This window comes from Taudactylus pleione, unplaced genomic scaffold (genome assembly GCF_031769625.1).
Source record: "Taudactylus pleione unplaced genomic scaffold, aTauple2 ptg000016l, whole genome shotgun sequence".
Classification (NCBI taxonomy): domain Eukaryota; kingdom Metazoa; phylum Chordata; class Amphibia; order Anura; family Myobatrachidae; genus Taudactylus; species Taudactylus pleione.
The window spans coordinates 51807795-51830983 of record NW_028284418.1 but is presented as its reverse complement, the minus strand read 5'-3'; the positions used below and the strand labels follow the sequence as shown (position 1 = coordinate 51830983).

Sequence of the window (23189 nt, the reverse complement as noted above, 5' to 3'; positions counted from 1 at the left end):
CCCACCCGGCGCTGTTCCTTCCTGCCATGGTTGGTTGTCATTCTATGTTATGACTGATTAGGTTTCTTTGTGCTACTGTTTTTAAGACCTTTTTACATATGTTGTGGTGTTTGTCAATGTGTACTTGCTTCACCTCTTCTGCTTTTTTTTTTTCTTTTTCCCAGCTCTCCTCGGGCACAGTTTCCTAAGACTGGCTTGTAAGGGGGTATAGAGGGGGAGGAGCTAGTCACACTTTCCAAATTTAAATTGCCAATTCCTGATTAGCACACATCTATACCCCACTGTCATGAAGCCTCCAGTGTCCCCTGTGGAATCGGAGAAAGAGATTTATTGTTAAGTACCAAAATCCTGTTTTAAGCAGAAACAAAGATATAAACAATATTATAAAGATCTCCATTGGCCAGTAAGTAATCCGTGCAAGCCGAATGTCCACACTTAACCAATACTACTGGCTGAGATGAGGGATAATTTCCAAAGTGCTCTTAATCTACACACTATAAGCATCCATGCTGTGGGCTGACCCGCTATATTCACAGGGCTCCCGTGTTTTCCTTTTATTTTCCACCGATTAGCCCTATAATGATTTACCGTAATTGGCTTTAAAGCAAAAACATGGGGTGAATTTGATGTCCTAACCAAGCACCAGACCTTATGAGTATCCCAGCCTTTCATCTAATGATAGTCGCTCACTTTGGTAGGTAGAAATGTCTTGCTGATGTCATTGGGGCTGCACACTCATGATGATTGCTTCATACCATGGAACATCTGTCTCCAATGGAGCTTGTTTATAACTAACACACACACACGCACCTGACTTGGATGGTGCTCCTGGGGAACCCCGGTGCTCATGTATACTCTGTGTCCTAGTCCCTAGGTGTACTGAGAAATGGAAATCTGGATAGTCACTGTGTGCAATAGCGTTACCTTAATAGTCCTTCCGCCTACCATGTTAAGGGGCCTATCCATTACCCGACTTTGTGAACAATCCGACCAAAACCAGGAGGTTTTGGTCGCATTGATCACAATCATCTAATGGATAGCCGGCAAGGACCAGCGATGCGCGTGCACGCTGGGTACTTGCCGTCCCCGACTGACTACTGAACATGCCCGTCAACCTGATGACGGACGTCAATAAAACATTTAGCTACATTTAACTGCTTAGTTTAAATATGAGAGGGCATTGGGTCTATTATTACATACTTTTGTGATTGAAGGCTGCTTAGAAGTTTGCAAACTGCGTCTAGTAATGTACAACTGGAAGGAGTAAAATACAACGTACAGGAGATAACCGTGCACCCCAGCAACATACAGCAAGACCCATCTAATGCTTTCAGTGTAAATACAGTGCTTAACAATTCCTCTAAATATGGTACTTTGCGTGTTTGATTGCTTGCTAAAAGCCCTAGGAATTGTATGATTATTGCTTCCCACCAGACAAACCATATCGGATTCCTGTAAAACATAAAGGCCCCCATACATGGTGCCATATGTACCTTGCGATACGACGGACGATCCGATGGCCGACAAATCGGGTGGACCCCACACGCGGAGCTATAGGGTGGCCGACCGCCCAATATGCTGGCTCCCTCACCTACATAGCGCTGCATGGGATCGTACATCGCTCCCCCAGATCAACTGAACATGCAGAAAGATCTGGAGGAGCGATGTACGATCCCATGGGAGGGTGCAGTGGCCGATATCATAGCCACACACAGAACGATATAGCAGCAATATCATTCCAATCTGACGTATCGGCTGCTGTATTGCACAGTGTATGGGGCCTTAAGAATGCTGATGGGTTGGGTGCACTCCTCCTCCTCTTGTGTCCACCGAAGTGGAACTAAAACTGTAGTTGTAGTCATACAGTGCAGCATACATGTCTCATGTTAAACATGTACAGCAGGTGACTTCTTGTAAGCAGCATGATGAATGTACACGATTGGTAAAGCAGTATAGTTCCTGGCATGTCATTCAGTTGTCCTTGTTGTTGATGCCTGTCATGTTATTTGGAAAACAGGTTAAGAAAGAAACACAGAGAGTCAGAGAATTTGAGGAAGGTCTGGTCAGTCAGTACAAGTTTTATCTGGAAAACCTGGAACAGACAATAAAAGGTAATGTGATCTGTCTAATTATATGTATATAATGTTTTGGATGTGTGGCTAATCTTCGAGGGCTATGAGGAGTATGTATGTATACAGAAGGTTGGGAAGGGAATATATATGTATACAGATAGTGGACAAAAAGTTGGAAAGTCCTGTGGTAACAGGGAACACCAATCATATTGTAGCTTATACATGAACTACTGTAAGCCACAGAATGCAAGCAAGGTCACAGTCCTGCACAGATGCCTGTACATATGGTAGGCTGGCAGTAAGAATAAGCATCTGTGACCTTTTATAGAGGGGTGATTGTTGGGGAACATATTGCAGGTGCGTCGGTGACAGATACTCGCTATAAAGCAAGGTGTATGGGTGGGTGTCTCTTGTGGTTTTTATCTTTGTTCATGTCTTAATGTTTATTGCACACAGATTGGAAACAAATGAAAGCCAAGAAGAGCGAGGTGGTGTCAGTAAAGGCCTACAAAGGGCTGGCAGAAGTGGCAGTGACGTGCTTGTGTGAGCTGATGGTCTCACTCTCCCACTTCAACTTCCACAACAACATCATCGTCCTTGTGGTTCCACTCATCAACGACCAGTCCAAAAAGGTCAGCAGTCCCTTTTCTGGGCTAATGAGTCCAGCAACATGGCTATATTCTTTACTGCGTTTTATAGTGGCCAGCTGATTTTATCTTTTATATACAGATGTGCCCTTATACATCTAGCTTCAATATGCCATGTGGCGCGAGATTCCTGGCGCACGTGAGCTGCCAGGTCCTGTGCGAGTCTAACATTGGGTGTCTTTTTTGCCATAAATGCGTCTTAGGGCCGGATTCAATCAGAGGCGAAAAGTGCTGTTTGGAGAAAAGTTTCCGCGGATTCGGACTTTCCATCTGTTTGCAAAGTATCTCCATATTCAATGGCAGGACGAGTTCGCCAAACCGAGCGGAAACTCAATGCATTGTAATAGGCGGAAAGTATCTCGTATGTATAGCAGGTGAAAAATCGTTATTTTGGGGTGCAAAACGTGGGGAAATGACTCAGAACCCTTGGGAGAGCCCCCCAAAGGACAAATCAACCAAAAAAATTATTTGCCTCAGAACACCCCAAAAAAGTACTTTCGTTTTGGGGGCGAATAAGTAAAAAGTGGGGAGACCACTATAAAAACTAGCGAAATAGACTTCTTGGGGTGCTGTAAGGAGGGGCCAAGTGATTTTGGGATTGCAGGTGCATGTATGGGGGTGGTTTTTCACATTTTTTAAACGTTCACTTTAGAGACCTAAAAATATGCTAGCACTCATTTTCTATTACCCCAAATTTGACTGGACTACTTGTTTTCACCAAAAAATACAGCTTTATGCCATTCTTCACCACTTATGCAAAGACGCTAATACGAAGCAATTTAAACATCTTAATTACCCCAAATACTTTTATTAGGGTTATTAGTAGACATCTACATTGATTCCCTATGTTAGTGCATCTTTTTTGGGGGGTACAGACTAATTTCCCCACTTCTGACTGTACTTTGCGCCTGAACTGCATTCGCCACTTTCGGTTGTCGCCTGCTTAGGAATTGAATATGGAGAAAAGCGGGGACATGCGTGAAAAGTTTCCGCCCCTGAAACAGACGAAGGAGGCGGAAAGTCGGACAGGCGAAACTTTTCCGACTTTTTGCCTGTAATTGAATACTAGCCTTAGTCTCAATGCAGTTTACTATGACACACCAGGAGTCTGTGCTGATAAATTTGATGTGCCCCACTTTGTATATCTGTGTGCATCTGAGTCTGTATACGAAGCACAACAGAAAAAAACCGTGGCCTCTGCATCGTACCACTTTCCTATATTGATTCAGAGACTCCTTCACACACAGATATACTGAGACGTGTTTTCTGCAGAAAAGACGCACAGCGCTAGCGGGGCTGCTTGGCGCGACTGCAGCAATGATGTACGAGGACACATCTGTACATAGAACTCTGCATTTCATATTTACAATTCTTAGGCAATATTTATATTGGCTCTTAGTGTGAGTAGACGTTCCTGTGGTACTGATCTCTTGATAATTTAGAACCAATATGCTGAAAGCTGGCAGCTTGATGCCCCAGCATGCTCCTGCCAGTACATGACCTCTTAACCGTTTTAGAAGCCTTCCTGAATATTCCTAGCTGCCCAGAAGATGGACAACTTGTGCAGACATGTAAAAAGATTAATATGGAATGTGTTCAGCAGTAATACGGTATAAATGTAACAAATGAAATATATACCAGAAGAAAACATATAGTTAAATATAAGAGGAGTGTATGTAGTTAAACTTCACTTTTTAAAAAATTTAATTTTTTTAAAACCATTTTTCTTTTCCTTTGGGTGTAGAGGTCATATTGTTCTGCAATCTATTGTGTTGGTTTAATTTCTATCCTAGCCTGAAATCAAACCATTTCCTTTCTCCTCCAGTCCTTTGTATCTTTTTTTTTTTTTCTTCTTCTGGTCCATAGGGCTCCACAGGGAGAAATTGGGGTGTAGGTAGGACCTGGAGGACCTGACACCAACAGCAAAGCTTTTCAATCCCAGGATGCTCCGGTCCTTCCCCCTATACCCAGCCCACAGCCCGAGGGCACTAAATTTTCGTTGGTGTCCAGCAGGAGCTGGACTACCATTATAACGGGGTTGCATTAAGCAGCCAAGCTTTTATTTTATGATTTAATTTATTTCTATTTTTTTTTACTATAAGGGGCGAGCAGCACCAGACTGTCCTCCGGACATCTGTGCTGCCACTCAATCACTCCTCGAGGTGCCGTGACTCCAAGCCTGTGCTAGGTACTCCCGGCTGGTCTTCAAGGGGGACTAGCTAGCAAGCTCCTTGGACCCCAGACTGCAGCCCGGAATTCAGGGGACAGGTAAGGCGGAATCTCGTGTGCGGGGACACGAATTGTTACGTACTCTTGCCTTCAGTCTCGGGAGACAGACCGGAGGCGCTGATGTGGACGATGGTGCGCCCACGACTCCACACGACCACGGGGCATATAACATACTGGTGCAGGTCATATCTAGAGGCCAGGGAACCCAGTGGTTAATGTCAGCAAGGGGAGAAGGCGCTCTCCCTGCAGCCCCTCCCCTAGTCCAGGTCTTGGTGTTCCCTGGGTTGCTCCTCCCTCACTCTGCCCCTCCCCCAGAGACGCGCGGCAGCCATTTTCTGCAAGCAGGTCTCCGGGAACGCTGGGTCCAGTCTCCCTGTATACCTCTCCCACGGGCCAGGTCATACAGCGCTATATCCTACCAGCCACTGTGGTCTGTGTAGTTGATTTTAGTGCCCATTGTTAACATGTAATGTTTTTATGCGTTTGTATGCGACTTGTGCTAGCGCTAATCTCTACTTTCTATACTGTACAGCTTATACCTTTCCCTTTATTCTCCTATACCCTGACATACTAAGGTATAGAGTGTTCATTGTACCTCACATTTCCCAGATATTGTGAGGGCTGTCACATACTTTATAACGCAGTTGCACACTACACTGTGCCATATTATTCAGGGTGTTCACTGCACAGTATAATACTGTGTATTTTGTTATTCTTGTGGCTATGGCTGGCAGAGGAAAGAATAACAAGCAGCCTGATGCTGCTCCTCCTACTCTGGTGTCTTGTAAGTCCTGCTCTGCAGGCTTAGCCACAGAGGACCTAATTTACAAAGCCTCAGATGTCATCCTTTCGGTCCTTTCGCCCTCAAGGAAAAGCCAAAGGTCAGTCTTTTCCACGGCAGCAGACTTCAACCAAGGCCTCCAAGCCTAGGGCCAAACAGGTCTGGACTAGTAGACGTCCACCTGCCTGAGGGCATGCCTACAGCCTGACAGGACGGGCCTCTCCCTGGAGGCTGCCAGGGTAGGATGCCGATTTCTTCAATTCTCCCAGGTGTGGCATCAATCTATGTCAGATGCCTGGGTGAGGGAAGTGGTCTCCCATGGATATGTCCTCTCATTCCTGGGTGAACTACCATGCCCCCCTCCCCCAACAGTTCTTTTGCACAGGACCTCCATCGGACCCAGCCAAGGCCCTGCTGTTCCAAAAAGCAATTCAGTCTTTACTGAATTCATGAGTAATAATTTGGGTCAGTAAACAGAAACAGAAAAAAGGGAGGGGGATATCGTCACGCTTCTCATCGATGGCTACTGGGAGCATCGGTCCTGTTCCCTAACTATCCTATACTTTCACCTTCTAGGCTGTTATCTGCATTTTAATTAGTACTGTGGTTTTCCACACTACCAACTACATTGTTATCAAGAGCTGTTAAGTATTAGCCTATTACTACTCTTATCTCTCTGAGTGATTGGCTATCAGCTCAGGCGATTGATCCTATTACTGTGCGTCCTATACAAAAGCAAGACGTTCAGAGATTGAATGGTACGTTACTCAGGATTAGTCTCACTCTTTTGGTTTCTAAGGAACAATGCATGCAGTCAGTTCTCCCATAGATGACCTTTGGGCCAAGTGGGATCCAGCAGAGTTATCGGCAGCAACTTCCTCTCCCTGATTATTGTGTTACGTCTTCCTTTGAGGTTATCATTAAATGGGGTGCTCTATTATATGAATACCAACTTAGTTTATAATTATGAACACCATAGAGGTTTTCGATATGAGGTTCATGTTTTTCAATATTTCACCAGATGTTTACTAATATCATTTTACATACAAAATTTATGTCAAGTTGGTTGAATCAATATTGCTTTTTACATGTGATTGAAGTCCAAGTTGCAAGAGTTATTTACATCCTCAGGTATATATTCCAATTACAGCATTGCAACAATTGTATTTGTATGTTCATGTGTTAATTTTAGTCTTATTTGTATCGTTTGGCTCGTCCATGCCAACTACTGATATGCCATATATAACTGTTGGTACAAGGGATTTATCTTATTTTGAAGGTATATAATAAGTTTTTAATTATTTTCATAATTTTCAAGAGTGCTCACGTCAGAGTTTTTCTCTTTTTTTGTTTTCTCTAATAATTTTGGTCCCCTCCTCACAACAGGGCACGGACTACGCAGACTGCTCCACAATCACTGAGTGACCATTCACTCTGCAATGTATGCATTGGGATCAATGGTGTCCACCTTCGACATGGTGGAGTTTGCCCAGTTTCACTCCAGGCCCCTACAACACCTGATCCTCTCCAGGTGGAACGGGCTATCCCATCTGCTCAAATTCCAGATGATCAGCCTCCCCCCAGAGGTTCGCCTGTCCTTAGCCTGGTGGCTACAGACTACAATCTGAACAAGGGTCGTCCCTTTTGGATTCCGGACTGGGCTCTACGCACCACGGACGCAAGCCTCTGAGGGTGGGGCGCAGTAACCGGCCAGCACTCCTTCCTGGGCTGATGGTTCCCAGTCGAGGCAATGTTACCAATCATCCTGGAACTTCGAGTCATCTACAGAGCTCTCACTCTGGCTCAGCATATTCTGAAAAACAGGCCAGTACAGTCTGACAACGCCACGGCTGTGGCCTACCTGAATCACCAAGGGGGCACTCTAAGTCAGTCAGCAATGACAGAAGTGACCAGCATTCTCACATGGGCCGAACGCAATCTACCAGCCATCTCATCTCGGGGATTCTCAATTGGGAAGCAGATTTCCTCAGCAGTCACAACGTGTATGCAGGAGAATGGTTTCTACATCCAGTAGCCTTTCTGCTTCTAGTGGGGGTCTTCTGGAAGTGGATCTCATGGTCTCAAGACACACAACAAACTTCCAATTTATGGAGCCAGAACACAGGACCCCGACATGGCCTTCTTAGACGCGTTGTCAGTGAAATGGAATTTCCAATTGGCATATCTCTTCCCTCCAATATCTCTACTTTGAGTACTTCAAAAGTTCAGACGGGAGGGGGCACAGTCCTGTTCATAGATTCGGCTTGGCCCAAACATCATTGGTACTCCGATCCTCAAAGGTTCTCCATAGACGTTCCTTTTCAACTTCCTCCATGAGTAGACCTGTTGTCTCAGGGTCCATGTCTACATCCGGACCTAGCCCGTTTGTCTTTAAGGGCTTGGACATCCCTCCTAACGGCTAAGGGTTTCTCCTTCTCTGTGGTCCAGACCATGCTCAGAGCACGTAAACCGACCTCAGCCAGGATTTTCTACAGAATATGGCATACATATTTCCTATGGTGTGCTCCAAGAAACTGACCTGCAAATCTTTAAGGTTTTTTTGAATTCTTGCCTTTCTTCAGGCTGGACTGAATCTAGGCATTTGCCTCACATCTATGAAAGTGCAGGTTTCTGCTTTATCTTTCTGGTTTCATCGCAGAATTGCTACTATACCGGATGTTCACACCTTTATGCAAGTTGTTCTACATATTTGCCAGTGGTTCTTCAAGCACTTCAGGAAACTCCATTCGAATCACTGGAATCATTGGATGTCAAGTGGCTCCCTTCGAAGAGTTTCTTCTGGCTATAGCATCTGCCCGTAGGGTATGGGATTTAGGGGTGCTTTCATGTCGCTCCACCTTTTTAATATTTCATCAGGACAGGGCTGTTCTTCGTACACACCCAGGGTTTCCTTCTCAATGTGGCTTCTCACTTTCACCTGAATAAGGAAATTATGGTTTCGGCATTTCATTCACCAAACCTCTCGGCGGGCGAGGCCTCGTTGGATGTGGTCCGTGCTCTGAAGATCTACGTGGACTTCAGGAAATCGGACTCCCTCTTTGCCCTATATGGATTCCACAAGAAGTGATGGGCAGCTAACAAACAGACTCAGGCCAGATAGTCATGCAAATCTATCTTGCGGGCTTACACACAGACTGGCCTTCCTGTGCTGGCTTCAGTATCTGCTTATTCTACTCACTTTGTGGGTCCCTCGTGGGTAGCCCGGCGTGGCGCCTTAGCTAAACGACTGTGCAAGGCTGCCACCTGGTCTTTTGTCCACACCCTTCTTAGGTTTTATGCCTTTGATACGTTTGCCTCTCAGGATGCTTCTTTCAGGCATAGGGTTCTCCTATCAGTGCAGGAGAGTTCCCGCCCTTGAACACCTGCTTTGGGACATCCCCAATGTCTCCCTGTGGAGCCCTATGGACACTGAAGAAGAAATGGAGTTATGGTAAAACTTACCTTCGTTAACTCTTTCTTCGAAGTCCATAGGGTCCACAGGGCACCCGCCCTGACGCTCCTAGCTTCTATGGGTTTCTTCTCCTGGTCACTTGTTTCCTTCTCTGCGTGAGAGTGTGATTCCTCAGTGTACCAGTTTTCCTTCTCTCCTATCCTGCTCCTGCCTCGGGCTTGTTAACAAAACTGAAGTGCCCTCAGGCTGCGGGCGGGGTATATGGGAAGGACCAGAGCATCCTGGGATTGAAAAGCTTTGCTGTCGGTGTCTGGTACTCAAGGTCCCACCTACTCCACAATGTCTCTCTATGGACTTCGAAGAAAGAGAGTTAATGAAGGTAAGTTTTACCATAACTCTTAATTTTTTATTTATTAAAAAAAAAAAAATTCTATAATTATTGTGACTCTATCCTACAATCAATCTTTTATAACTGAAAACTGGAATACTCGCCTGACATGAATTCTAACCTATCTATGAGAAAAGCACCTTATGCTCTGTGTACCATATAGAACATGGTGCTATACATTTATCACAGCTAAATCCAGTAATTCAAATCTGTTTGGTTTATATTTTGTGTTGCTACTCAGAATAAGTCTCTTTAGGGGGAGAATTAAAATAGCTTCGGTAATTTTACAGCATGCTAATTGATCCCCCGGGGCTGTTCAATTAGCCCCGAAGGCAGCCCGCAGGTTGCACTTAATTAAAAGAGATCCCCAACAAATAGCCTGATAATGGTTGTAAAAAACCCGTTAACGTATATACCTCCGTAAAGTTTTCACAGATTCTGTGTGTTAACGCCCGTTAACATATTCATTTAACGGGCTTTAAAAAGGGTCTTGAGTGCAAAAAGGGCTCTAATTGAATAGCCCCGGGCGTGAAAGCCCAAAGCGATCACCCTTTTTCACACCTGTTAAATTAACGGGTCTAATTTAATTCCCCCTTTTATGTCCTATAATTTCTGTAGTGTTTATGCTCTTCCTGGCAAGTTTAGAACAATACAAAAGCAAACTCGCTTAGGACAGCTCCTGATTAGTTGTAATACATATTAAAAACATTGTCTTGTGACGTCATAAGATACTCGCCTTTCCTAGTATTATAATCTATAACTACATCCAATAAAGCAGGAAGAGGAACACTGTAAATCATCCCCTATATATTGCTAATTTATCTTTTATTCTGTTTTCTAACATACTATTTGAATGGATGGTTTGCTCTGATGCTGCTGTAAAACATATGCTGAATATTTGTGGTCCATATATTTTCCATACGCTACAGATATGTCCTTCCTCGTCTATCCGCCATGCGTTATCAGTCGCGTTACACAGGTTCACGTGATAGCCCCCAGCTCCCTTGAGACTGTCAGTGCTGTGCGTTTTATTCCGCGAAATGCATCTTATTTGCAATTGCAACGCTAATAAAACGCATAAGCAGACTTTGCTGATTTTATGTGATATGCGGCATGTGTGTGTTCTGTGTGATTGCAGCTGTATATCTCTACGAAATGATACGTTCTGTTTTCCACACGTTCTGTTGTGATGATTTTACAGACTCTGTCGCACAGAGAACATACACATGCCACATATCATTTTAATCAGCAAAGCCTGCTTGTGCTTTTTATTTGCAATTGTGACTAAGACTCATTACGGCGAAAAAGATGCGCAAAATGAATCTTGGCAATGGGCGAGTCGCACAGGGCTAGCCGTGACTAGAGCTGTTTAACGCGACTGCAGCAACATCAACGGAAGACACATCTGTAACTGTATATGCTATTATTTTATACATTTCAAATAGTCATGTGGTTTCTGTTCGTTTTTTTTTTATCTGGTCACAATCAGACTTGTTATGTATTGTTAAGGTTGTTACGTGTATTTCATGTCATTGCCCTTTAGATGGCAGCAGAGTGTCAGTGTGGGAGATCGCTGAGGATTAGTTCTTGAGAAGAAACATATGTACAACACAGCTCAGGAATGTGGTCTCTCAGACGTTGACTTCTTAGTGATAGTCACTTTCCAGAAAGTGAGGGTTAAATACATTGAGTATATAAAAAAAAAGTAATTTTCTGTTTAATAGTTGATTAGGAATTTAGAAATGAAGCGGCATCTGCAACAGATTGCCCTAATTCCCCGTTCTGTAGAAGGCTGGATCAGGGATATTCAACATGTTGAAAAAAATCTCTATCTCGACCAGAAAATGGTCAGAATCGGTGTGTTGGGGATTTTTTTACATGTTGCATTTCCCCTGATCCGACCGATTGGCGGATTGTCTCGACAGAACGGGGAATCGCGGCTTTATATGTATGGGGCCCTTTACTCATATTTCTTTGTCACTGAATGACTAGTGGTCGATGCGTTCTTGTTATGTGGTTAGAATCTGTGAAATAACCAGGCCAAGAATAGTGACCCAAAGGTGTTGGTATTTACTGTTTGGTTATAATAATTGACAGAGGAATGTGACATTGAGGTTAGTGAAAAAAGGTGTGTAAAGGATAAGTGCGCTCCGGAAAAAGCAGCCCTGCAGCTCTTTTGGTGTAGTGGTATCACCTGTATAACCCACAAAGCAGTAACAATGAAACAGATATCACCAAAATTGATCCGTTGGGCGCTCTAATGAATGCTTTTCTCCCAAATGTCCCACTCTGGGTTTCTGAATCACAAATAGCACTCAAAAAGAAAAAGAAAATATTTTCCATAGTGTAATACAGTTTACATAAAATCAAACAATCTTGTATATGTGTGGATGGCTCCTCTACCAGATACGATGGTCTACAACAAAGGTAGACAAACAATCATGTATAAAAGTAGTTTTCCTGTATGGATGTGATCCCCTCTTTCACTCCTCCTTTCAGTGTACCCTTTTCATTTATGATGAATATGATTAAAAAGAGAGAATCTCCATAGTGTAATACTGCATTTAATAACAAATTGAACACAATCAACAGAATACATATAAAAGGAGAAAAGGGTGGCCTCTCACCAGATATCCATGTCTACCAATGTTATAAAGTAGACAAAACAAGCAAGTATAAGGCTGGGAGAGACTGCCAAAAAGAGGATCCTGGCGCTTCACCTGGATTTGAAAGCACACCTGGGACGCCCGGCGGACTTTCTTATACTTGTTTTGTCTACTTCCATACATACATCCATACAGAGAAACTACTTTTATACATGTCTGTTTCTCTACCTTTATTGTAGACCATCGTATCTGGTAGGGGAGCCATCTACACATATACAAGATTGTGTGATTTTATGTAAACTGTATTACACTATGGAAAATATTTTCTTTTTCTTTTTGAGTGCTATTTGTGATTCAGAAACGCAGAGTGGGACATTTGGGAGAAAAGCATTCAATAGAGCGCCCAACGGATCAATTTTGGTGATATCTGTTTCATTGTGACATTGAGGTTAGTTCACACAGATGTCCTTAACCAGGATGGTGGGTTTAGTTGGTAACAGCAGTATAAGGGTTAATTATGATAGCAGCAATAGGCACAGGGTTAACAGCGGTGTTAGTATGTAATAACTATGGCAACGGCAATATAGGCATGCCGCATATAATTTTAATCAGCAGAAGCTGCTTGTGTATTGGAACAGTTTTCGGCAGTCTCATCATTGGTTATGCCAGAAATCCTTCCTTGAGGCAGCAGCTGTTCTCCTATGCCATCTTGGGGTTTGCCCTGTCTGAAGCTATGGGTCTGTTTTGTTTGATGGTTTGCCCTTCTGCTCCATGGGAGGTTTTTTCTTCCTGAGCTCGCCTTAGGACACCTGCGTTACGGTTTGACAGGTGTACCGCCCCAGTCAAACTCCCCACCTGCCACTGTGCAAATAAGACATTTGAAGGTAAAAAGGTGCACGAAAAGACGCTTGACGCTACCGAGTGCATGGAGGATAGGTGTATGTGGACACATCTGTATATCCTTTACCGACAAGACGGGCTTTGTAACTGGCAATAGTTCTGTCTGTAGTTTGCTTTTTACAAAAGACCCACTTGTTCTTGACTGTCTTGCAGTGACTTGGCTTGTTAACAACAGTCCATGTATCATTGTCATCCAATTATGCCAGCCCTTTATCTATTGCTGATTAACATTCCTTCCACCGGTCATTTCTTGACTTTGCCTCCTGGATAATTTGCGGTTCACAGAAAGCAATATTTGCAAACTCTTCATAAAATCTCCTCGGGGGGGTTTCCTTATTAGCTTTTCATAAAACTCCTGCTCTGTGATTGGATATCCTCATTGGCAGTCTAGCTTAGACACACTTCCAGCTGTTTGTATATTTAGCATAATAAACTTGTGCTGTGGTACTTGCCATACACTAGGTGGCGTTGTTTCATGGAACTCCATGTCCCTAGATTTTATAAGCTTTTTGTTTGTAATGTCCCATACTCTGTACTTTATTGGTAGTATCCAAGCAGGATACTCGACTGACTTGGGATCCAGTTTACTTGATGATTGACACTTGGCTTTCTTTCTGACCACACCTCTAGCAGTGTTTTGCCTTTCACAGCTACTGTCTGTGCACTGTTTTTCAGATATACTGCGGTGAATACTGCTTCTGGCCAAAACCTCTTCTCCAGGCCTGCGTCACTCCACAATTGTGTAGTTGGCACGCTCATTGACACCACTTTGTTCTGGAGTGTATTCAATGGTTAGCTAGTACTCTCTGCCATATTTCTTCAAGAAGACGGCTGCACTTTTGTTCTCCTATTCCCCGCCATTGTTGGATCTCAAGATGTTCCGTTTCTGACTTGATTGAGTCTCCACCCAACTTGTAGTCTGCAAGTTTATTACTTCACTTTCAGCTTTAATGAAGTATATGTGTGTCATTCTTGTGAAGGCATCAATGAATGTCAGAAAATATCGCTATCCACGTATTGATTCTACCTCCATCGAACCACACACATCTGTATGCACCAATGCTAGCGATGCCTCAGCTCTGGTTGCCAACCTCAGAAAGGGACAACGTGTTTGTTTACCCTTTATATACAGCTCTCACATGCCAATTTCTCTGAATTATTCATGGCCATTCTTGTCACCATCCCATCAAGGAGTTACTTAAAATCATCATACCCCAGGTGACCTAGTCTCCTATATCTTCGCTCCATAGAATCAGAGACCACCATCGCTAAACACTCCTGTGTCTTGGATGTATAGTTGCTGGCACCATGTTGCTGTTGCTATTAGTCTGGTTTTTTTTTTATTCTACGTAATGCGCTTGTCCTCTGCGAACTTTGCCTTGAATCCTTTGTTTTCTAGGACACTTATGATGATCAGGTGGGTCCCCAAATCTGGTACGAATAATACATCCTGTCAGACAATGGTTTCATCTTTTAATTCTAACCCTAATCCACCCTCTAAGTGCCTAAACCTAACCAACCTCCTGGCATTCCTTCGATCGGGATGCCGGGCGTTGGTAAAATGACAGGCGTCTAGATTTAGACGCCTGTCATTTAACCCAGTCGGGAAGCCGCCGGTCGGCATTGCGTCCGCCGGCTTCATGAACGTATACCAAAAGAGAGTACTGGCTGTTGTTAGTATTGCTGACTATGTGGAGATGACACATTATACTTGTCTAACAATGATCTGTTCCCATAGGCTGTAGTATGCCAGGTGGCAGCAAATGACTGACTCACTACTGTAGGTTTTATAACACAATAAAGTGCATATTTTATAAGGTAACATTACATAAGTTATTCACTAAAAAAAAACCCCACAATACTTAGTGATTACTGTGTTTAGGGTCCCATATAAACTGGGATTTCTATGACAAATTATGCTATTTAATGATGGGCAAAACCCAGAAGTTGGTGCTGCTATGATTGAGTTTCTGATGCAATAATGTGCTTTGCAGTGCCATGCTTAGATTGCACATTAGGGAGCTATGGCAAAATGGGCGCCGAGTTGCTTGGCAGCCAGCAAACAACCTACTAACCAGTGTTACTAAGTAGTTTCAGTACTTGTGAATGTGATTGTGTAATGTGCTCCTTGTGTAATGAGCACAGTGTGATACATTTTGTACAGTTTCTTAGCAACCAGTAAGCAGCATATTTTTAATACTGCACAGTGATCAGCCGGCTCTGAGTTGTCAAAAACCATGACCCATGCATAATAACTGAAATATGCTATGCTTGTATAGTCTTCATTGCTTCTCGTGTCATTTAATAACTGCTTTTTCTAACACGAAACAGCACTAAAATTAAATATCTCTAAAAATAAATAATTTAATACATATTCAGATATGTAAAACAATTATGTTTTTAAGATACTCCTATAAAGAAAGGGGGGGGGAGATAAAAATTGAGTAATATATCAATTCCTTAATATTGTGTATTTTACGCTGTCATAAACCTACATTAATTCATAATATACACTGGGTATAAACTCGTATGATATATGACTAAATTGGCCAAGGATTGGATGTGAGTGTCCAATAAATAATGCTGTCAGTTGAAGAGAATAATTGAGGTGGAATTGAAGTTACCGTCCATAAGACGTCCAGGTCACTGTGATAGATGTGCACAATTACCATGGGGGGGGGTCTCTTCGGGGCTGCTGGTACTTATGCACTGGTGTTGCGTCTACGGCACAGCTTCTCAAACTCGATCCTAATGACCCCAAACAGTGCTAGTTTTCCAGGTCTCCTCATGGAATCACAAGTAAAATAATTAGCTCCACCTGTGAATCTTTTAAAATGTGTCGGTGAGTAATGACTACACCTGTTCTCCTGCTGGGTGACCTGTATGGGGTCCTGTGACTGAGTTTGAGAACCACTGGTCTACGGGTTACTCCAAAGTCATGGAAAAAAATCCACTGGTGGCTGCTTAGTATGGTGTTAAGTAAATGCCAAGTCCAATAAATGATCCTTTCTATTGATATTAAATGGCTCAGCGCGCTTCCCTGCCCAAGAGCACGCAGCTGTCTTTATATGAGTATGTTATTAAATACATTATAATTGATTTACAGATCTGCATATGGTCAGTGGCCTGACTAGTGGCCTTTATCTCATTTAGTGCTGTGTGGTATTGTATTATTTGTCTATGCTCCCTGCGCTAGTGGCCTGACTAGTAGCCTTTATCTCATTTAGCGCTGTGTGTTATTGTATTTGTCTATGCTCCCTGAGCTAGTGGCCTGACTAGTGGCCTTTATCTCATTTAGCACTGTGTGGTATTGTATTATTTGTCTATGCTCCCTGAGCTAGTGGCCTGACTAGTAGCCTTTATCTCATTTAGCGCTGTGTGGTATTGTATTATTTGTCTATGCTCCCTGAGCTAGTGGCCTGACTAGTGGCCTTTATCTCATTTAGCGCTGTGTGTTATTGTATTATTTGTCTCTGCTCCCTGAGCAAGTGGCCTTTATCTCATTTAGCGCTGTGTGGTATTGTATTATTTGTCTCTGCTCCCTGAGCTAGTGGCCTTTATCTCATTTAGCGCTGTGTGGTATTGTATTATTTGTCTATGCTACCTGAGCTAGTGGCCTGACTAGTGGCCTTTATCTCATTTAGCGCTGTGTGGTATTGTATTTTCTACTGCAGGGTCCATAGGGTATCCACAGGATACCTTGGGGTATAGGCGATGGCGGCAGACATCCAGGCACCACAGAGTTAAATGTCCAGCCTCCCAGGATGCACTGGGGTCCCTCTCCTATACCCTGCCCCCGAGCCTCAGGCCACTCCGTTTTCGTTGGTGCCTGGCCGGAGCAGTCGCACCGTACAGAGGGGGGTCTTTTCAAGGCCCCTGAAGATTTCTTCGCAGCTGTGGCTGCACAACTAGAGTGCTCCAGCATAGGACAGTCAGTATTGACGTCCATGCTGTCACTCCTACACCCCACCGGTACCGATCCGGGGATGCTGGTTGGTAGCTGGGGTCACAGCTAGCGGTGACCCCGGCTACCTGGAGTGTGGCCGGATGCACGGGGGACAAGGTAAGCGGCAGGGTCCCACGGTGGGCACCCGCCGGTAACACAGTCCTTTTTGGTCCCCAGGCAGGGGGCTCCCTGGGGACCGGCTGCGCGTGGGGCCAGGTACTGATCCTGCGCCTTCCAATAGACGACCAGAGACAGCGGACCGCAGCATGTGCGGTACAGTGCGGCGTCCCAGGGGTTAATAGCAGGCCAGGGGAGAACGCCTTCCCTGTCTCACAGCCGGCGTCTCCCCCCGCTGCACAGTGCCATTCCACAGCGGTCTGAGCGGGCTGTGTCAGCGCTCCTTCCCCGGGCCCGCCTCCTCTCTGCTCCTCGGTGGCCATTTTCTCACTACATGTGCTGGGAATGACAAACGCTGCTGGAAGCTGTTACAGGTGCCATTGCGGTCCGGGTCCCCCGCATACCTCTTCTTCAATTAAGGTCAGTGTATGCAGCACTGTTTCCTACCAGGCTCTGGTCTGTGTAGTTGATCGCAGTGCTTGTAATGCAGGATGTTATCTGTGCATTGTATGTGACTTAAATGCTAGCGCTGTTTGCCTGTACTTTCATTTCTGATTGTCAGCCTTTTTCCTATCCCTGTTCTTCTACTACAGCCCTTGCGGTGTTGCAGGGTGTTTATTACCTCACAGTAAACGTGGTTTTTCTGTGTGGGAGGTCACATACGCTCCGTTCACACTCCTCATGTCTGAAAGTGAACGAGGATATCCTCTTCCAGCTATAATGTACTGATATCATGTGCAGTTAGCGGAGGGATATGTAGACGCTGAGGGTTTATGGAGGGCATGTTGTATACTATATATCACGCCCCATTTCTGTCACTGTGCCTGCACAAAAAGGGGACCGCCCTCGGCTGGCTAAGATGCTTACAGCTCTTGTGGGCAACGCCCCCTGCGTTTCCCCATAGGGGTTATCGCAGCGAGTGGTGGTCTCATCACATGCAGGGGTCCCTGGACAGTTGATGGTACCCCAGTGTATCCTGTTTTTCGCCACCCCAGGTCTCGCAGGAGCCTGTGTGGGTGAATGTATTGTCCAAATGGTATAGCAATTGATGGACGTTTTACAGGGGGAGTCACCATTTTGGCCTTCTAAACAGCCTTTCGGGTCCCAGACGGGTAAGGACATGACGTCTGATGATGGTGACATTATTGACTTTTTCAGACACGAGCCCCTTAGTGCAAAGGAGGCGTAGTCTGGGTCTAAAGTCTATATACCTGGCCTTATACGGGCAGTCCGTGCGGCTTTGGTTATTACATATCCCCCGTGGCTAAATCCAAATATGCCTTCTTTAAGGATAAGGGTGTTGCCACTGTAATTCCTCTATCTGGTCAGGTGGATCATGTAGGGGAGGCGTGGAAAATCCAGGTAAGCGGTTCTAGCCTCAAAAACGGTTGACCTTTTGCATACCCCTTTGCGGATAATTATTTTTCCGACTGGGAGTTACCTTTACGGGTAGATTCTCATGTTACACGCCTAGTGAGGAGTGCTACGTTGCCCATGCCCTCCAGGTCCTCCTTGAAGGAGGTTACACATTGCAAGGTGCAAATATATCTAAAATCCAAATTATTCCCTTGCTGGAGGGGCTTCCAGGCCTGCTATGACCGTGTGCTGGGGGGCCAGAGCCATGGAGCGCTGGGTAGGTAACTGGATCACTGCACACTGACTCTCCAGCAGAGCAGGTGGATAGTGGCAAATTCTCAGAGACTTAGCCACGTTCATAATGAGACAGTCTTGCATATAGCTTACTCCTTTCCAGAATCTCCTCGGCGGCAGTAGCGGCTCGGCAGCAGTAGTGGCTTGCCGCTCCCTGTGGTTGCGCTCTTGGAAAGTGGACGCAGATTCTATTTGGAATGCTTTGCCTTTTACGGGATAGGTCCTGTTTGGCCCTCATCTGGACACAATTGTGGCCCCGCAGACCGCAGCTACGTCTGCGTGTCTCCCATCGGCTACAGTACCATCGGGGTCTGGGGCTTCGTCTTTTCGACCCTGTGAGGCCAGGGTAAGTCTGAAATATAGCTTTCCAAGACAGTCAGTAGTCAGGAAATCTGCTCAACCATAAGAACAGGCTTGGAGTACAAGACGTCCTACTCCCAAGTTGGACTATAAGCCTTCAGCCTCACGGGACGGGCCTCCTCTCGGGGGACCCCAGAGTTGGAGGCCGGCTTCTCCAGTTCGCCCAGTGCTGGTGTCTGACCTCCACGGCCACTGGGGTAAGAGAAGTATTTTCTTGAAGGTATGTCCTCTCCTCCAGGTAAACGCCTCCCAGACGGGTTTTCGTTACAGGACTTATGTCAATTCAAGACAAGGCCCTGTAATTTTTGAGGGTGTTACACTCTATGCTCTAGGCAGGAGTTATAGTACCTATTCCGTTGCCCCAAAGGGGAATGAGGTATTACTCCATCCTCTTTCTGGTACAGAAACCCAATGGGTCTTACCTGGACATCCTTAACCTCGAATCCTTCAACAAATTCTTAAGGGTTCCTCGGTTCAGGAGGGGGAACCTGGAAATTTTGTGGTGTCGTTGGATATATTCATGATGACTACCTGAATGTGCCTATTTTCTTAGAACACCAGTGTTTTTCCTCAGGTTTGCAGTGGTCGATAAGCATTTCCAGTTTTTCCAGGGTCATGGCAGTTATGGCAGCCCACCTGCAGATGCAGGGGGTCCGCTTGTTACCCAATCCGGGTGACCTCCTGGTGCTACCAGAGTCTCCAGAGATACTTCAGTGCCATCTGCAACGGACAATATCTGTGTTGCTACGTTAGGGCTGACTGTTGCACTGGAAATGGTCCTCTCTGATTCTTCACAGAGGATGCTCCATATCCCAACATCTGAGGATCTTTGTGATTGAGGAAAAGATCTCTGCATTACAGGCAAAGGTACGCAGTTGCCTGCAGAGTCGCAGAGTGTCTATTCACTCAGCAATGTGGTTCCAGGGTGTCGCTGTTCGACATGGTGGAGAGTACGCAGTGTCACTCTGAACCTCTAGAAAAATTGATCCTCTCCGGATGGGATGGGTTGCCCCATAGGATAAAGTCAATAGTGCTTTCCCCGGAGGTTTGTCTCTCTCTGGCCTGGTGGCTGCGGAAAGCTCACCTAAATAAGGGGCACCCCCTTTGGAATTGCGGATAGGGTCCTTCTGACAAAGGACGCCAGTATCCGTGGCTGGGAAGCAGTGACGGATCCACACTTGTTCCAGGGCAGGTGGACACCAGTAGTTTTTGCGCTTCCCATAAACATCTGAGAACTCAGAGCAGTATTCAAGGTTCTCCAGCATACAGGACAGGTCCTCCACGGAAATACCGTGCAGGTACAGTCTTGACAGCGCCATCATGATGGCTTATGTAAACCACCTAGGAGGTTCCCGAAGTCGGGCGACACTAACAGTGGTGTCCCGAATTCTGGCTTGGGTGGAAGGCTATATCCCTGCCGTCATCGGCAGTGTTCATTCAGGAATCCTCAGATGGAAAGCAGGCTTTCCCAGCCGTCAGGACGTGCATTCAGGGAAATGTTCTCTCCATCAGGAGGTGTTCAATCTTCTGGTGAACAAGTGGAGCCTTTCAGAGATGAGACTCTTATGGTAGACGTATGTTGGTCCAGTGGACCTTCCAAGTTGTGTACCTCATCCCTCCGTTATCCCTTCTTCCTCCAATAATAGCAAGAAGGAGGCGCGCTTCTGCTGATAGCTCGTGCGTGGGCCAGACGGCACTATTACTCAGATCTTTGAAGTGTTTCAGTTAACACTCCGAAGCTGTTACCTCTACAACCGGACCTGTTGTCTCAGGATCCTGGCTGATACCCAGACCTGGGTTGTCTGTCCTTGACGACTGCCCTCTTAAGGTCTAGGAGTTTTTCCAGCTCTATAGTTAACAGGGCCTATGTCCATGCTACGAGCTCGGAAGATTTTATCTGCAAGAATTTACCATCAGGTATGGCATACTTTCTTTCAGTTGTGTAGCCCTACAGGCTATGCTCCTCGGGTATTCCGGATATCCAGAGTGTTGGCTTTCCTACAGGTGGGCTTAGATAACGGTCTTCGCCTTGCTTACCTGAAGGTGCAGGTTTCTGCCCAGTTGGTTTCATCGTAGGATTGCTACTCTTCCTGATGTCCGCACCTTTGTGCAGGGTGTACATTATATTCAGCATCCCTTTGTTCCACCTGTGGCTCCTTGGGATTTGGCTGTGGTCTTTAGGGCTCTCTGAGGACCGCCATTTGATCCACTGGGCTCAGTGGATTTCAAATGGCTTACGGCTAGGAATGTATTCCTTCTGGCCATTGATTTGGCCGGTAGGATCTCAGAATGGGGGGCTGTGTCATGTAGACCTCCCTTTTTCTCATCTTTCCTAGGAACTAGGCAGTGCTTCGCACTTGCCCTGGTTTTTTTACCTACGGTGGTGTCTAGTTTCCACATCAATGAGGATATTATAGTACCTGCCTTTACTTCCCCAGTCCTTTCTGCTGGTGAGGCCTCTTTGGATGTGGTACGGGCTCTAAGAATTTAAGTTGACCGTACCAGCCCGTTTAGGAAATCAGAATCTCGTTTTGTCCTTTCTGGTTTCCATATAAAGGGTTGGCCTGCCACTGCGCTAACTTTGGCAGGATGGATTCACAGGTCTTCCTGTTCCAACCTCTATTAAAGCTCTTCCACTAGGTCTGTGGGTCCTTCGTGGGCAGCTCGACGTGGCGCTTCAGCGGTGATTGGCAGCCACCTGGTCATCTGTCCATATTTTTGTAAGGTATTATGTTTTTGATACCTTCGCCTCTCAGGATGCTTCCTTTCGGCGGCGGATTCTCCTTACAGCACAGGAGTGTCCCCACCCTTAAAGGATACTGCTTTGGGACATCCCCAAGGTATCCTGTGGATACCCTATGGACCCTGCAGGAGAAAATATGAGATATGGTAAGAACTTACCCTTGTTATCTCTATTTCTACGAAGTCCATAGGGTTCCACAGGACTCCCGCCCTGTCGCACCTGTGCTGCAGATGGGCTTTGATCTGGTCACCGGTTTCTCCGTCTCCTTCTGGTGAGAATGTGATTCTTGTGTGTTCCAGACTGTCTTCTCTCTCTTTTTTGCTCCTGCTCCGGCCTATGGCTTGTTACGAAACTGAGTGGCCTGAGGCTCGGGGGCGGGGTATAGGAGAGGGACCCCAGTGCATCCTGGGAGGCTGGAAATTTAACTCTGTGGTGCCTGGATGTCTGCCGCCATCGCCTATACCCCAAGGTATCCTGTGGAATCCTATTGACTTCGTAGAAATAAAGATAGCAAGGGTTCTTACCATATCTCATATTATTTGTCTATGTACCCTGAGCTAGTGGCTTGACTAGTGGCCTTTATCTCATTTAGCGCTGTGTGGTATTGTATTATTTGTCTATGCTCCCTGAGCTAGTGGCCTGACTAATGGCCTTTATCTCATTTAGCGCTGTGTGGTATTGTATTATTTGTCTATGCTCCCTGAGCTAGTGGCCTGACTAGTGGCCTTTATCTCATTTAGCGCTGTGTGGTATTGTATTATTTGTCTATGCTCCCTGAGCTAGTGGCCTGACTAGTGGCCTTTATCTCATTTAGCGCTGTGTGGTATTGTATTATTTGTCTCTGCTCCCTGAGCTAGTGGCCTGACTAATGGCCTTTATCTCATTTAGCACTGTATGGTATTGTATTATTTGTCTCTGCTCCCTGAGCTAGTGGCCTTTATCTCATTTAGCACTGTATGGTATTGTATTATTTGTCTCTGCTCCCTGAGCTAGTGGCCTTTATCTCATTTAGCGCTGTGTGGTATTGTATTATTTGTCTATGCTCCCTGAGCTAGTGGCCTTTATCTCATTTAGCGCTGTGTGGTATTGTATTATTTGTCTATGCTCCCTGAGCTAGTGGCCTGACTAGTGGCCTTTATCTCATTTAGCGCTGTGTGGTATTGTATTATTTGTTTCTGCTCCCTGAGCTAGTGGCCTGACTAGTGGCCTTTATCTCATTTAGCGCTGTGTGGTATTGTATTATTTGTTTCTGCTCCCTGAGCTAGTGGCCTGACTAGTGGCCTTTATCTCATTTAGCGCTGTGTGTTATTGTATTATTTGTCTCTGCTCCCTGAGCTA

General features: G+C 45.4%; 1 protein-coding gene across 1 annotated transcript in view; it reads left to right on the top strand.

Moving 5' to 3' along the window:
* NOC3L (NOC3 like DNA replication regulator) overlaps positions 1-23189 on the top strand; it is a 121114-nt gene that overhangs the window by 21654 nt on the left and 76271 nt on the right. The window contains exons 8-9 of the mRNA XM_088476419.1: positions 2018-2111; positions 2529-2704. Coding sequence (XP_088332545.1) covers positions 2018-2111; positions 2529-2704 — 270 coding nt within the window. The remainder of the gene's footprint in view (positions 1-2017; positions 2112-2528; positions 2705-23189) is intronic.